This window comes from Corvus kubaryi, unplaced genomic scaffold (assembly GCF_017639235.1).
Source record: "Corvus kubaryi isolate FWS band 111438036 unplaced genomic scaffold, C.kubaryi_AGA036_p1.0 split3-73, whole genome shotgun sequence".
In the NCBI taxonomy this organism is placed as follows: Eukaryota; Metazoa; Chordata; class Aves; order Passeriformes; family Corvidae; genus Corvus; species Corvus kubaryi.
The window spans coordinates 9230002-9245284 of NW_024582091.1; the positions used below are offsets into that span (position 1 = coordinate 9230002).

Consider the following 15283-nt stretch of genomic DNA (forward strand, 5'->3'; position numbering starts at 1 on the left):
GTCTTAATAGTATTCTGGCAGAACTTGACAACATTATTAAATATTATTTTAATAATTTTAATTAGTAATTTAGAAATGAAGAAATGAAAAAAAAAAAAAAGTGGTAAGCCATATTCTGAAGGAAATAAGGAAAGATTTCTCAAACCAAAGAAAAATAACTATATTTCAGTATTTGTATGCCTAAATACAAAGGGTTCTTAAATCCCAGTTAAAAAAGGCACTCAAACTCCAAGTCAGAAAAAATAAAAAACAAACAAACAAACAAAAAAATTACAAGCTAAGGTAAAATAAAAAAAAAAAACAATGCACAGTATTCAGGAAAGTAAGTGAAATCTGAATAAGGCCCAATGTTTTGCCTAGGGGATATATTAAGCAAGGTCCCTTTGACTGGCTTCTAATGGTATAAAATGAAATTCTGGCTCAGTAATACAAGTTTAAAATTTACTGCCAATTCCTGAGAAACATGGATTTTCCCATATGTAAACGTATGTCATATTCTACTATACTCTGGAGTATCATATTTATTATTTATTTTCACTGTGAAATATTTTCATGTTTCCTAGTCCATCATCAAAGTAAGTGATAAAAAGGTAAAAATGAAAATTGCATGGAAATTCTTCTTTATGGAGAAGCTCTGTGTGGTGTTCTAATTACATTCTATTTTTCGAACTAGATAAAGAACAGAATTTCTTAGCTAGTGGATTTTGATTTTAAAGAAACTATCAGAAAAGCATGAGTGAGGTTTAAAATCCCTAAACATCATGGTTTATCATTTTGAGTGATGTCAGAAAAGTAGGTTATGACAAGTAATGGGCAACAGTATTTTTTAAGATCCATACAAAAACAAGACTTGAATTATGACTGAGAAAGAAAAAAAAATATATGTCTAAATATATTTATTTCTTATAGATTCCATCCATCTGGATAGCCCTTCTAATGCCTATAATCTCTGGTTGATATCCAGTACTAATATTCATGAACAGTGCAAAAGTTGTGATTCAGAGACTCCATACCAAAATGAATGAACAGAAAAGTGAGATCAAATTTGAAATTTTCCAGCTAATTATCCAAAATGAAGGGGGTGCTGCCTGATGTGCTGCATAGAAAATGCCACTTGTTTAGGCAGACAATACCAAGAGCAAAATAAAGATTTTAAGGTATGAATATCTAGTGCCAAGTTATTTATTACATGGCTCTTTTTACTTTTGCATCTTTTAACCTTTTTTTGCAACAATATTTATGTATACTTGCACATACAATGTCAGGAACAAAAATAACCATGTATGACGCAGTTAAACAAGAAGATGTCCTGCATCAGTCACTGAAAATATCAGTACAGTAGTAGAAATTATTGCAATACAAGAGACATTCAATTCCTCTGCAAGCAAGGTTTTTCGTTTAATATGGGAATTCTTTAAAGTACCCTCTATAGGTACACTGAGGCTATGAGACGGACACTATAATTATGTGAGAATGATTCTACCAGGAAGATAATGCAAATTTTAAATAAGCAAAATGTAAGCAACATTTTGGAACATTATCCAGAACTGGTCTAAAAGTGTTTGAACTTCCTTCTAAGGACAGGATGGCAAGAAAATAACTACATTTCAGGACAGAATAGCAAAGTGAATTGTACAATCTCCCGATGCAGCAACCAACAGGAGAAAAGGTTTCTCCCCAAAGAAGTTAGAGCAATATAATCCCTTTTATATTAGCCACAGGGACCATTGCTGCAAGTCAGGATTTAACAGGATTGTCCAATCCTTTTTGCCTCCACCTTCCCCCTCCCACACACACATTCCCTATGCTGAAGTCCAAAAGTGGAGGTGGCTTAAGGCTATCCATTAATTCCTCCTAGGGAGGAATTCTTCTCTAGCTCTATAAAAGGATTTATGACAGCTTTATGCCTGCAGAGAGGGTCAAAGAATTTGGACTGGAACAGAGAACTGCAGCCATTGTATCACAGAAGAAAAAACTGAAAGGAAGGAAATTAAATTAGGAAAATGTAATTGTCCATTCCCAGCTGTAACTGGCATGATCATCAAAAAAGCCTGGGCATAAATAAAGGACTTCAAAATTTGGTTCTGACTGTCCCAACATTTTGTATAGTGACCAGTTCAGAAATATGTAAGCCTTGTTATGAAAGAAAGAATCTTGATTCTACAGGGAGGTCCAATGTTTACTGCAGTAATACCCTCAGATCCCATCCATAATGCTTCTAAAATTTAGCCTTCACACCTGTCAATCATATTACTAAAGGACAACGTTGTTTCTTTCAGAATTAATGCAATAAACAAGACAGTAGTCAAAGTAGGACAAAGAATTTTAACCCTTCTTCCCCTGTTACATTTTTGAAGTGCATCTCATATCTATTCATTATTGAAGCTGCAAATCCATTTGATCATCTCTGTTTAATTCACAAAGCACTGGTATTACTTTGAAAAATCGCTTTGACACACTGCTACCATAAATATGGCACCAACCAGGGATAGAAATAGAGAAAAAAAGATCTCAAGCAGAAACATATTCTTGTTACTAAGTTCATATACATAAATTATACTTTATTGGCAAGTGCAAAAATATATATAAGTTATTGCTCATCTTTTGTTTGAGCTTGAGTCTAGGATTATTTATAAACTTTTTCATGCATATTTCTGTCAATTATTGGTAATTTTAATGCTTTTTGTAACTGAAATAAACATAAAATTTAACTATCACATAACATTATTAGCAAACCTGTGTAATATATGATCTGCAAGAAACATTTTAAACTCCTGAGTGTTTTTCATGCAATCTACGCGACTCTCTCATAGATCTCATTACACAGACATGGATACTTTTTCAATTAAGGCTTAGACTGCAGGGGAGTCAGTGTCTGCAATGTAATGCAAAACTACCTTCGAAAGATCTCTCTAGTATGATAAATGATCCCACACTGAGTTCCATGCTGCTGCAGCTAGACTGCTACTGATGCCTTAATAAATTAAAGTTAAAATTCTGTTCACTGCTTTTCTACAGTATTGCACTGGAAGAGTTGAGAACTTCCATGTTTAGAAAACTGTTTCCTCAGGCAAAATCTCCATAAGGCCAACTCTACCTAGTAGAAGTCTTCACCAAAATTACAATGACCTACAGTAAATGTGATTATAGTGCCATGAAACTGCTTTGACCAGTATAGTTTATTTTCCTTGGGGGACCAGTGAAGATGTACATTTTTTCTAGCTGAAGTTGCATTTACAGAATTGTGATTTGCCAACCTGGTTAAACTGGCAAATCCTTTGAAACAAATACCAAATGTAACTCCTTGCATTGTGCTTTATTTTGCTACTGAATGCCTGAAAGAGATTAAGTGTATTCCAGGTATAGAAGCAGTATGTAACTGTATGTAACTGTATCTACTCTTGTTATCTTCAACTTGGCTGGAAGTTTTTCTTCAGTATCACTGCATATCAGAGCAAGCCATGAGCGCATTTTTCTTTTATGCCCTATCATTAATTCACATCTTGTCCAAATGCTTACTTAAAATTCTCACAGGAGCTTGCTGAGCCATTTTGTTTCTTTTCATGAAGTTTTTTGTGTTACTGAAGCTTATGGGTATTTTGCTACTGACCTCAGTGAGAGAAGAGTTGTGGCCTCAGCAATGAACAGGATTATTTTGTTCAACTTCAGCAAAGTGTCAGTCTAGAATGAATTTAAGTTAAAGAAATTTTTATCCATGTGGATTTTATAGTTAGCATAGTTAACTTCCTAACAATTAGGCAAAGAGAGATCCTCTTGCTTGTCAAGTGCTTAGTGTTGGGACTAGGTTAGACTGGCAAAATGTTGTTATGCAAAAAACCAGTTTTTCACAAGTTTTCTTCAATTTTGCATCCTAAAATGTTTTAGTTATATAGTTGTGGATCACCTAAAGCATCTGTGATATCTCAATTTTGAAATTAATTTCTTTTCAAGCATACCCACCATACAGTAAGGTTGGAAGTTTTTTCTGCTCTAATTTCAGTCACTATGCGATTGAGTCCTTTGTACTTTCATTAATAGTGACTTAAAAGTTGATTCTTACTTAAAGCTTATTTAAGTCCTGTTTATGCCCCAAAATGGCTAAAAAGTAAGTGCAGGTGAGGTAATGACCATTTATCTGAGTTTCAGCAGGGTCATGTGGTTGGTACTCCAGTTAAAGATTTTCAGAGGCTGTGGAGAACTTAATTGCTCTCTTCAGCTAAGGTTACTGGAAACTGCATGTATCTTTTATGAAGGAGCAGATAAATTATAATTGGCAGGCCGTAGACAAAATTGACATTCTGTGCAAAATGTGACACAGAGATGAGAATAGACTGCACAAATTCTTAGCTTTTAAGGATGAAGAAGTTGGGAATACAAATTGCTAGAGAGAGCAGACAAAATTAGAAAGGAAATTTCTCCACAAACATTTGGAGAAATGTGATTTTTTTAAATGCATGATTTGTACCTAACCATCCTGCCTTTTTTTATCCTTATACTTAAATGAATAGAAGAATCAGAAAAAGAAATTAAAAGCTTAAGGTCAAAGAAACAGAAACTACTTATTCCTTTTATGTTGAAACTCGTAAAAGGATCGAGGCAAGTGTGACATACAAAAGTAAGAAGCATCTGATTTGAAACAGTATTGACCTATGAAGTGCCATTGAATGCCCTATGCATGGTTATTGAGGATCATTTTCATGTTTTGAATAGAAACTAAAGACTCTGTGACTAGTGCTTTCTAAAATGTACTTTGTTTTTTTGCAAAATATTTGGTTGTCTAGTTTCTGGAATGAGAGCAATTTGCAAATAGAACACCATCATACTTAAAAGTTCAGCAAGTTTAAAAGGGTTCTTGTTTTTACAAAGTGGTACTATAGAACCTGATTATATAGCCAAAAATTAAAAATTTACTATAAAATATGTGCCCTCTTCTCAGTCTAATGTATTATTTTTCCATGTCATCTCTTCCACTGATAGAAAATAGGCTGCAGAACTGCGTCTGTAATAGAAAAAGGAAAGGTTTCTTAACATCAGATTAATGATGTGGTAGTTTACATCTTTGAAATAATTTTACTTAGTCTTTTATTTCATTGATTTTTCAGAACTTCTTTCAAATCATTAGTAATCTCTTAGATGAAGAAAACAAAGAGAAGTGGGAAGATGCGCAACAGGTAAGATTTGACGAAGTTTAATATATGGTTTCAAAAATCAGGTTAAAGATGCACCCTCTTGTAGTTGAAAGGAAATCCTTTCAACTATTTTGGGAAAAAAAACGATCCTTTTCAAAAAGGAGCAACTCTAGGACCCACTGGCTAATTCCTTATATTAGAAGGATAGTATATTCCTTATATTCCTTGAAATTATATTTAGAATATAATTTGATTCACTTGGTAAACAAATTTTTATTAACATTCCATAGGATTATTCACTATGTCTTTGCTTTGGACATTGTAATGAAGTACATACAGAAGCTGAAAAATGCTGCTAATGGCTAGATGCTATGCTGCTTTTGTTAAACAAAACACATCAGACCTCACCTGAAGACCTCATACAACACCAACAAACAACTTACAAAAATGCAAACAGTAGACCTTTCATAGAAGGTTGTATTTAGAGGAATAGTTGTGATCCTCAGGACTGACAAATTTCTGGACTAGGATATGATGATAACGCTTTCTAAAATAAGAAAGTCTAGAAAAAATCATGAATGTATGATAAAAGACTAAAATTTAAAAAAAACCCGATTTTTTTCTTGGATATGAGAATTTTCTACATGTTTGTACCAAGAAATTACTGGACAATGTTAATATTTGTGTTCATGGACATGACTGTAATACTGTCAAATTTATTCATATAAAAATAACAGTAATAATGGGGATGAACATAATTATGTAAAGAGGAAAAATTGTGGAGGTGCTCAAAGGCAGGGAAACTGCTTTATGAAGAATGGTTAAACAAAGCAAGATATTTCAGTATGGAAAAGAAACAAGTGCACTTATTTGCAATACAAGCTTTTAAAATCAGTAGTGGTTTGGAGAATGTGCTGCAGGAATGCTTAATCTATTAACTTGTGTTTCTTGTAAAATAACTAAAGGACATCAAATAGTGGCAGCTTCAGAATGAATGCAGAAGATACTTATTCTGTGAAAGGCTAGCTTGCAGAACTTCTTTGCACTGAAAGGACAGAAGTTAAAAAGGTAAATAGGCAAATTTATGAAAGAAAATACATGGTTTTGCTTAAGACAGTCTTTTGGCAAAAAAACTGATAAAGGCTGGACAAGACTTTCCAACCAAGTATCACTATGTTCCGGCCCCTTTATACTCTTCCTTAGACATCAGCTTTTTGCCACTGTCAAAGGCAAGAAAACAGCTTACATAGATCTTTGGTATACTGTTGTGCAGTCATTGTGACTGTGTTAAATAGATACTTGAAATTTGTTCACTTTTTGTGTGGTTCTTAATAAATCACAAGGTGTTTAAAGATCTTTGAAGCTATTTACCCTCAGTTCTGTAAGTTCATGTTTGTGATATCACTAAGAAAGGGAAGATCAGGACTTTTCACTACTAATTCAAACCTTGCAGTAGACATATGATGCTGCAGCTGACCCAATACAATTCAGCTGGGAATCCTATTTTTTCTTTTGCTGTTTTTCTGTTCCTCTCTGTAAGAGCCAGATACAAAAATAGACGAAGTGTGTCATTTTCTTTAGTGGAGATGGATAGAAGCAGCAAAATCACATATGTGTGGGCAGTTTCCATAAACAACGCCAAGATAAGGAAACTGATATTAAGCAATTGTTTTACCCCACTAATAAACAGACATGTTACCACTCCTATGTTATCAACCTTGTCTTCTACCTCCATCTTGCCTGCTTACCCATGCCATGTCTGCCACCTGACCCTGGAGTTATGGTGATGACAGCACTTCAGAGGAAATTCTAAGAATGTCGAGACAAAGGGGCAACTATAAATCTCCAGTTCCCTCTTTTCATTGCTGCTGGTAGAAGGAGCAGTGTTGAAAAACAGAGAGGGAACAAGTTATTTCTACTTTACCATAGCTCCTTCTCTCTGCCTGGTAAATCATTGTCTCACAGACCTAGGTACAGCAGAAACCCCAAGAAACCACCAAGATGAGCTGAACACAGGAGTAGTGGGGCCATAGATTCCTGGTGACAAAGCTAGGGGATTCACTAAATCTTAGACCACTGAGATATGACCCCCCAAAAAAAACCAATGCCTCTGATCTTATTACTGTTCTTGTGCAGCTACATAAGCAGGCTCAAAGAAACTTTGGAAGCAAGTAGCCCTTCATAACAGCTGGAAGGAATGAGCAGGCACTAGTGACTAAAGGTGATTCTGGTTCAGCCACTCAGCTGAATTTTCTCTAATAAAACATTGCAAACCTAGGTGCAGTCTAACCAACCTTTTTTCAAGCTTGCATAGTTTTCTCAAACTCCACAACTACTGTTAGCATAGATCTCTTAGCCTGTTTCTAGATTCTTTGCTGGAAAGAAAATCTTGCTGTCAGCAAATTGCTGACTTTCAATCAAGTATACAGCTGCAGTGCCTCAGCACATCTGTTTTTCTAGCTTAAATGCCAACAGTTGATAACCATTAATTACAGGTTATATAGCATTCAGATAAGCAGCACTCACTTTAATACTTGCCTTGTTTTAAGAGCTGATGTAAAGCACTGCACACAGGAAGCCATTTCAATCTGCAACAATTAAGTTTATACTGGAGTTTCAAAACACAGGAGCTATTCTGCATATTCTTCATCAAGATCTGCTGGCATCCTTTTGATTAACCAGTACTTCAGATACATAAAAATGCAGAGTACCTGCTCAACTGACTGCTCAACAGTTTATTACTATAAAATTTTATAAGCAAGAACTAGGGTTTAACAAATCTTCTCACTGAAATTTTTCCTTAGTACATAATCTGAGCGTGTGCGCTTTGAATGAGATGGATGAAAAAACCACGCTTACTACCTCAGTAATTCATTATTAGAAAAATGGACATTGTCTCCGTCACCTGAAGCTGCATTTGCAACCTGTTAGGATCATAATTGTCACAACAAATTCTTCTTCAAAACAGTACTACTGCCCTACCTTTTATAAAAAGATCCATGTAGAAAAAAAGCACCTTGTGAAATTCTCTATCCTGAACCAAACAACTATGGATCTAGACAGATAGAGCAGGATGAAGATGGAGTGCAGCATGCTGGAAGTTATAGTCTCTATAGGCATTTTTTAGAGTCTGCACTCCCAGTAGTGGAAAGAATGAGTTGAATATTGCTTATAAAGTGAAATTTGGACATTTCACTGATACGAAGAGAAAAGAACCATGAACAGGTCATCCATTATTTTTCTACTGCAAGATACTCTTTTACTGGAAACTGTCTTGTTCATAACAGGCAATAAAAACCAAAAAGGATTTTTTGACGTATGTGGTATGAACAGAACTTTTAGTCTTATTAATAACTGTTATGATCCCTAATGCTGTTTTGTCGATGAATCATTATTGTTAAATATAAAAATAGTAATGTTTTTGTTAGAAGCTTACAGCTTTGCAAATAAATTGTATTTCTTGGAAATGTGTTCTTACCATTTTTAAAGCCAAATTGAGAGGCTACATTAGCAATGGCAAGGCTACTGCAATTTATTTTAGTTTACTGTGTCCAATTCTGGCCTCCTCAGTACAAGACACAAAATAATGGAATAAGCCCAGAAAAATACCATGAAGTTGTTTAGGGGAGGGGATTAGAGCATTTGATATGCAAGGATAGGCTGAAATAGCTGACACTATTCTGCTTGGAAACATGAGGATCCTGGCAATATTAAAAGTTCCTGAAGGGGAGAAGGAGTAAAGAAGACTGAGCCAAGTCTCAGTGGTGTCCAGTGACAGAATAAAAAACAAGGAGAAAAAATTAAAATACAGAAAATGCCATTTATGTATATGAAAAACTGGCTGCGAGAGTGATTGAATGCTAGAACATGTTGCGCAAGCAAGCTCCAGGGTCATCTTCCTCGAGGCATTCAGAATCCAACTGGGTGTATTCCTGGGCAACTTGCTAGAGCTGATCTTGCTTTGCACAGAGGGTTGAACAAGATGATCTCCATTGGACCCTTCCAACCTCAGATATTCTATGATTCTACTGCCCCATATCAGCAATGAAAATAACCAAAAAATAACCAAAAAAGATTAACTTGCTTACATGTTGATTAATGCAACAAAGGTTATCATGCTGGCAAGGCCTAGGTAAGATTTGCATTACTGTTTGTATCAATAGTTCCGAAGTTACTGAAGATGCCTTCAGAGGAAGGAAGAATATTTTAATTAGAGTTATTCTGTAATATGAAGTGCTTTAACCATTAATTAAGGTAACGGCCACTAAGTTTTTGATAAGTGCAGTGATTTAGAGGAAACATTTTCCACAGTTCCAGTGCAAAGTTGATTTCACACAATTTTATGGGAAGTAGTGTCTGTTTATATGAGGATTTAATAGCAAAATGGTTATTTTACAGTAACAGAAAGTGTTCAGTATTGAAACATGGGAAGAGCTGTTTGACTGTTACGTCTCAATTTTCTTTTGATGGCGTTTGGATTTTATCTGAATTTGCTGCTATAGACATTTCGATATTATAGTTATTGTCATGTCTGACCTTCCTTTGTTAGATCTATCCAGGCTCAGTGGAGTTAATGCAGGTGATTGAAGATTTTATACACATTGTTGGAATGGGAATGATGGACTTTCAGAATTCATACCTAATGACTGGAAATGTAGGTAAGAAATAGAAATTTCTTCTATCAAATTTATGACCTATTGAAAATCAGAAGTTACAAGTATGGACTATAGAGTTGCTGCTTGTATCACAATCCAGATTGGGCTGCTCCTCCTTGTCCACATTATCTGTTGTGTGGTTATCTCCTCTCTGTCTTAGCAAATGCAGAATGGCTTACACATTGGATTTCTTCATAATCATATCTCAAGACCTAAATGCAAAGTTTTAGAATCAAAATTAAGAAAATACTCACCAGAATACTGTGAACTGTAGGTACATCTTAGCGCATTTTCAGAACACAGTGTTTCAAATGTTAATTTATAAAATTGTGCTAATTAAGATAATATTCGTATCCTTAATATCTTAGGAAATCTTTATTTCGTTGTCATTATCTTTTATTATTCCATTCTCCTAAAGAAAAAACAGTCTTTGCACATGTTATGGTGTGATAATAATCAGCAATAATTTAAAAAATATGTATTAGTTGCCAAAATAATTAAAGCCTAGAATTTCTTACATTAGTTTTTCTATGTGTAACAGCTTCAAAATTTTATTCAGATTTATTTTTCAAACTTTGTTTTTGCTACTGGAGATTTTCCAGGTAATACAGTCATATAATAATATACATCGAATATAAAAATGCCTAGCAACTCAATTACATTTATTAGTATCATAAATGAGCTGCAATATTGCAGCATTTTTTAAAAAAAATAACTAAAAAATTAGTTTCAAAAGCTATTCTCTAAGCCTTTTGTCTTTGTTTAGTACCTTTGTTGTTTGATTAACTCTCTATAGCTGCATGTTTGTAGTGCCAGGAATGTATTAGGAAGTTGTATATAAGGAATAAATCCAAAATATGTGTTTGTCTGATAGCAAAACCTCTGGTATCAATACATTTTTTCAGATTTTAAGTTCGCATCCTAATGCACATATATGTCAGTCAGTTCTTCAGCAAGTCATTAGAAATAGTTAGAAAATATGGTCATTTTGAAGTTAGTTGGCAGAGTAAAGCAGGGAAAATGTTGGGTTGTCCCTACTGAATATTTAGCCTGCTGCTCTACAATAATAAATATTTATTATTGTTCTCCCGTTCGTATTGCTGAGTGACAAGACTGTAAACACTAGCCTCTGTAAGGCACAACCTTGTACTGGAGACATGTCAAAGAACTCACCGGAAAGAACTCTGGCAGTCTTAAAATATTTAAAACATTGCAGTAGGATTTTAACCAGTGATTTATTATTTTTGTGGTACTGCTGTTTGCACTGTAATACCACTTAAAGCTTCTTCCAATTGTCAGTCCTTCATTATGCTAAATCCTGCACAAATTTATAAAGAAAAGTATCTTTTTGAAATACTGGTTCCATGACATTTTTATGACAAAATAAAAAGATGAGTTTATTTAAAGAGCACAGTCCATGCTCTTGGCACGTTGTAGTACGCTCTAATCTGTTTGTCCTCTGAAAAATGTGGAAAAAAAAATCAAACGGGAAGATGTTTTAAGAAGATGCATTCAAATAATCTGTGTCTCTACATATTCATGGCTTCGCATGGGAAACAGCAACAACTTTCCAATTGAATCAGAAACTGTGCAGTGCACTGGCTGGTTTCGATAACTGCAGAATCTTTACAGTCTTTCTTTTGATTATCTTCCTCTTCCCACATATAAGATATTTTTAGGCACTCAGGAGGTCTGTTCTTAACTATAAAACCATCAAAGGAATAGAAAAAAACTGAGAAATGAATGATGAAAACTGAAAATGAATTTATAGGTGTAATCTGACTACCTAGCTCTGTGCCTTGATATATTGGCATGAGTTTATCCTCCCCATGCTCGGTCAGGCATCAAAAAAGGACAGGGTCACTGCTGTGCAAATCATTGATCAGAATACTTGAGCTCAGGTGACATGCTGAGATGGGGACAGAAGGCTGTTATCAGCAAAGAGTAATTTCTTATTTTCAGTAACAAGGAAGGAATGTATCTGGAATAATTCAATTTTAGTGTAGTTGTCCTCAGGGCATTGTCATAACTGTCTGACTGCCAATGTACTTGGAATTTAGGGAACATTTATGTTGATCTCAACTGAGAAGAATAAACTATGCCATTTTTGACTGGTCAACATTAATTATTCTGTACCAATAAGAGTTTCTAAATGTGTGAGGTCTTATCTATAACAATATTCTTTTAAGTTGGCAAACACATTTAATACAGGAAGAAGATACTGTGCATAAACAAGACCCAAATTTTACCTACATTCATCTTTAAACAGAAAAATCCAGTAGTTCATAGAATAAAATCATAGAATGGTTTGGGTTAGAAGAGACATTTTCAACTCACTCTGGTTGCTCAGAGCCCCATCCAGTCTGACCCAGTATGTTTCCAGAGAATTTGTGTCTTCTACTATCTCTCTGGGAAACCTTTTTCAATGTTTAACCCTTATTGTAAAAAACCTTTTCCTTATATCTAGTCTAAATTTCCCTTCTTTGGGTTAAAACCATCACCCCTCGCAACAGGCCGTGCTATAAAGTTTGTTCATCTTCCTTACAGGCCTCCTTCAAATAGTGAAAGGCTGCAATAAGGTTTACCCGAAGCCTTGTCTTGTCCAGGCTGAAGAACCCCAACTGTCTCTCAGCCTCTCTTCATAGCAACAGTGCCCCCCTGATCATTTTTCTGACCCTCATCTGGACCCACTCAAGCAGATTCATGTCCTTCCTGTGCTGGGGCTCCCAGAGCTGGATGCAGCAATGCAGGTGGGGTCTCACCAGAGTGGAGGGGCAGAATCACCTCCCTGGCCCTGCTGACCATGCTGCTTTGGATGCAGCCCAGGATATAATCGGCCTTCTGGGCTGCAAGCACACATTGCTGAGTCAGGTCCAGCTTTTGATCCCCCAGTATCCCCAAGTCCTTCTCTTCAGGACTGCTCTCAATCAGTTCATCCCCTCAGCCTGCATTGATGCCAGGGGTTGGGCGCAACCCAGGTGCAGCACCTTGCACTTGGGCTCTTGAGGTTCCCATGGGCCCAGTTCTTGAGCTTGTCCAGGTCCCTCTGGATGACATCCCGTCATTCAGGTTTGTCAACCACACCACTCAGCTGGGTGTCCTCTACAGACTTGCTGAGGGTGCATCAGTGATCCCTCATCATTGATGAAGATATTAAACAGTATTTGTCCCAGCACGAGCTCCTGAGGGACACCACTTGTCATCAGTGCCCATCAAGATACTGAGCCATGAACCACTGCCCTCTGGATGTGACCAAACAAATTCTAATCCACCGAAGAGTCCCCCCAAAATATCCTTATCTCTCCAATTTAGAGAGAAGGATGTTGTTGAGACCATGTCAAAGGTTTTACAGAAGTCCAGAGGACATCCTTTGTTTTTCCTTTGTTCACAGATGCCATCACTCCATCACAGAAGACCACTAGGTTGGTTAGGCCCAAGGTGAAGCTGTGTTTCTTTAATCATCTCCCTGCCCTCCATTTGCCTTAGAATAGTTTCTGTAGGGTTTCCAGGCACAGGTGTGATGCTGACCGGGGTCCTATTTAATCAGTAGTTATTTACCATAAAATTTACCATAAAATATTCTCTCAGCACCTTTACATACCTTAAATGCTTTTTGCTGTGTTTTCATTTTCTAATCACTTTAAAGTTCAGAAAAATTGTTCTAAATATGAAATAAATATGAACTAAATGTGAACTGCTTCTTGTCAGAGGAAAAAATCCAGTTTTGTTGCAAATTTCACAGTAATGCACTGAGTTCTTGGTTTCCTTCTACTAATTTCAGTTTAAAAATTCATTGCTAATTGAATGACATTTCTTACTGAATAGTAGTGGATATAAAATTTGAACACCTAATTGTGTTTCACAGATATGCTAATCCCCTGAGATCTTCCACAGAGAGGATTTTATTTTCTCTTTCTCTCAAGACACAGAAACAAGTAGCTGTGGCTTAAAAGTTTACTACACAATAGCCATGCTCCAATGACTCTCCATTGCACATCCTCAATTCATGACAAATGGGAAGTGATGAAAGGTACATTAACTATATGAAACTATATGACTATCATAAGCCACATTATAATACTTTTGCAAATAGCTAAGACCAAAAGGACAGTTGCCATGCCCCTGTTAAACGTTTTATTGTGATGGCTTTTAATGCAAATTTTTCATTTCTTCTGAACAAAACATCAAAGACTGGTTTCAAATCCAGATGATCCAATATCTGTACTTTATTGGGTTAGTGAGGCAGCTCAGTCAATTCAAATGCATTTCCATTAAAGAAAGGTCCATCTCCTCTTAGCTTTCCTCTCAAGGATAGAGAATATACTATGAAAAACTTAACAAATGTAAAAGCAACAATTTGCTTTAATCATGCATGTTGGGGACAGATGGTATTTCTTTTATCCTTGAACTCTGTATTATATTCCTTTAAGAAATGATTAAGTGGAATAAAAGCCTCTGATATGAGGTAGAAGCCTCCTTCCCCATCCTGCTCTTCTTCTTCTTCCACCTCCTCCTCCTCCGGACCAGCTGAGCAGGCACAGGAAAATGACAGTGTGAACAAACAGAAGCTTTTGCAACCACTCAGAGTCCCTGAATTCACTGAAACCACAGACCCACCTGCAAGGATACAAGATGGAGTGGGACAAAACCTTTTAAACCATGTTACCATTCTCTGTTAACCAATAGCTTTCAATTTTGTCAGTTTTAAAGATGAGTTCCTGATTTTAGATTAAAGAATTAATCTTGACTTTTAATAGCATTTTTTTTTTTTTTTTTGAGCACTAAAAGACTGAGCAGATCATCTCAGTGCTTTGGCTGATTTGTGCTCTCATCACAGTAAACCATTAAAAATTTTGAAGATATGTAATCAAAGGTGGGTGAACTGCTATTAAAAAATATTCAACTTTTAACTTTAAAAAAAAATTCTAACTGGAAGATTGGAATGCCATAGGCATAACTGTCTTTAAAGGTAGAGGTGGAATGTGGAACTGGAAATAAGGAGCAGTATTAGGAGATACGTATTTCTATGGCAGATTCGGATTCTTTTATAAAGGAAAATTTTCCTGGTGTTGTCAAATATATTTCCTTAAGAGCAACAGCTAAAAAAAAAAGGTTAAAGGACATTCTATTTTCAAAATTCAAGCTTACAGATCTAAGACTATATTAATGAAAAAACAATCTTGAAGCGCAATATGTTGTCATGGATGTTATCTAGAACTGAAAGGAAAAAACAAACAAGAATTTTCAGCATGCAAAACGCCACTTTTTTTTAATGTTAATTTTATGAATACTGATGTTTAAATGATCAGTAGTTTTATAAAATGTGCAGATATCACAAAGTTACTTAGACTAATCAAAGGCAGGAAAGATTGAAGATCTCCAGGAGGTACAACAAAATGAAAAGGAGAGGATATCCACTGGCAGATTAAATTCAGTTTTCACAGAGCATGTAAGAGGAAGTAGTTCAAGCCATTCAGAGAAAAGAGCAGCATTAGTGTG

General features: G+C 35.6%; 1 protein-coding gene across 11 annotated transcripts in view; it reads left to right on the top strand.

The window, feature by feature from the left end:
- The window catches only part of ADGRB3 (adhesion G protein-coupled receptor B3), a 454887-nt gene that overhangs the window by 224426 nt on the left and 215178 nt on the right, over positions 1–15283 (top strand). For all 11 annotated transcript variants that reach the window (XM_042017060.1, XM_042017059.1, XM_042017064.1 and 8 more), the window contains 2 exons: positions 5103–5171; positions 9679–9787. In XM_042017060.1, the coding sequence (XP_041872994.1) occupies positions 5103–5171; positions 9679–9787 (178 nt within the window). The remainder of the gene's footprint in view (positions 1–5102; positions 5172–9678; positions 9788–15283) is intronic.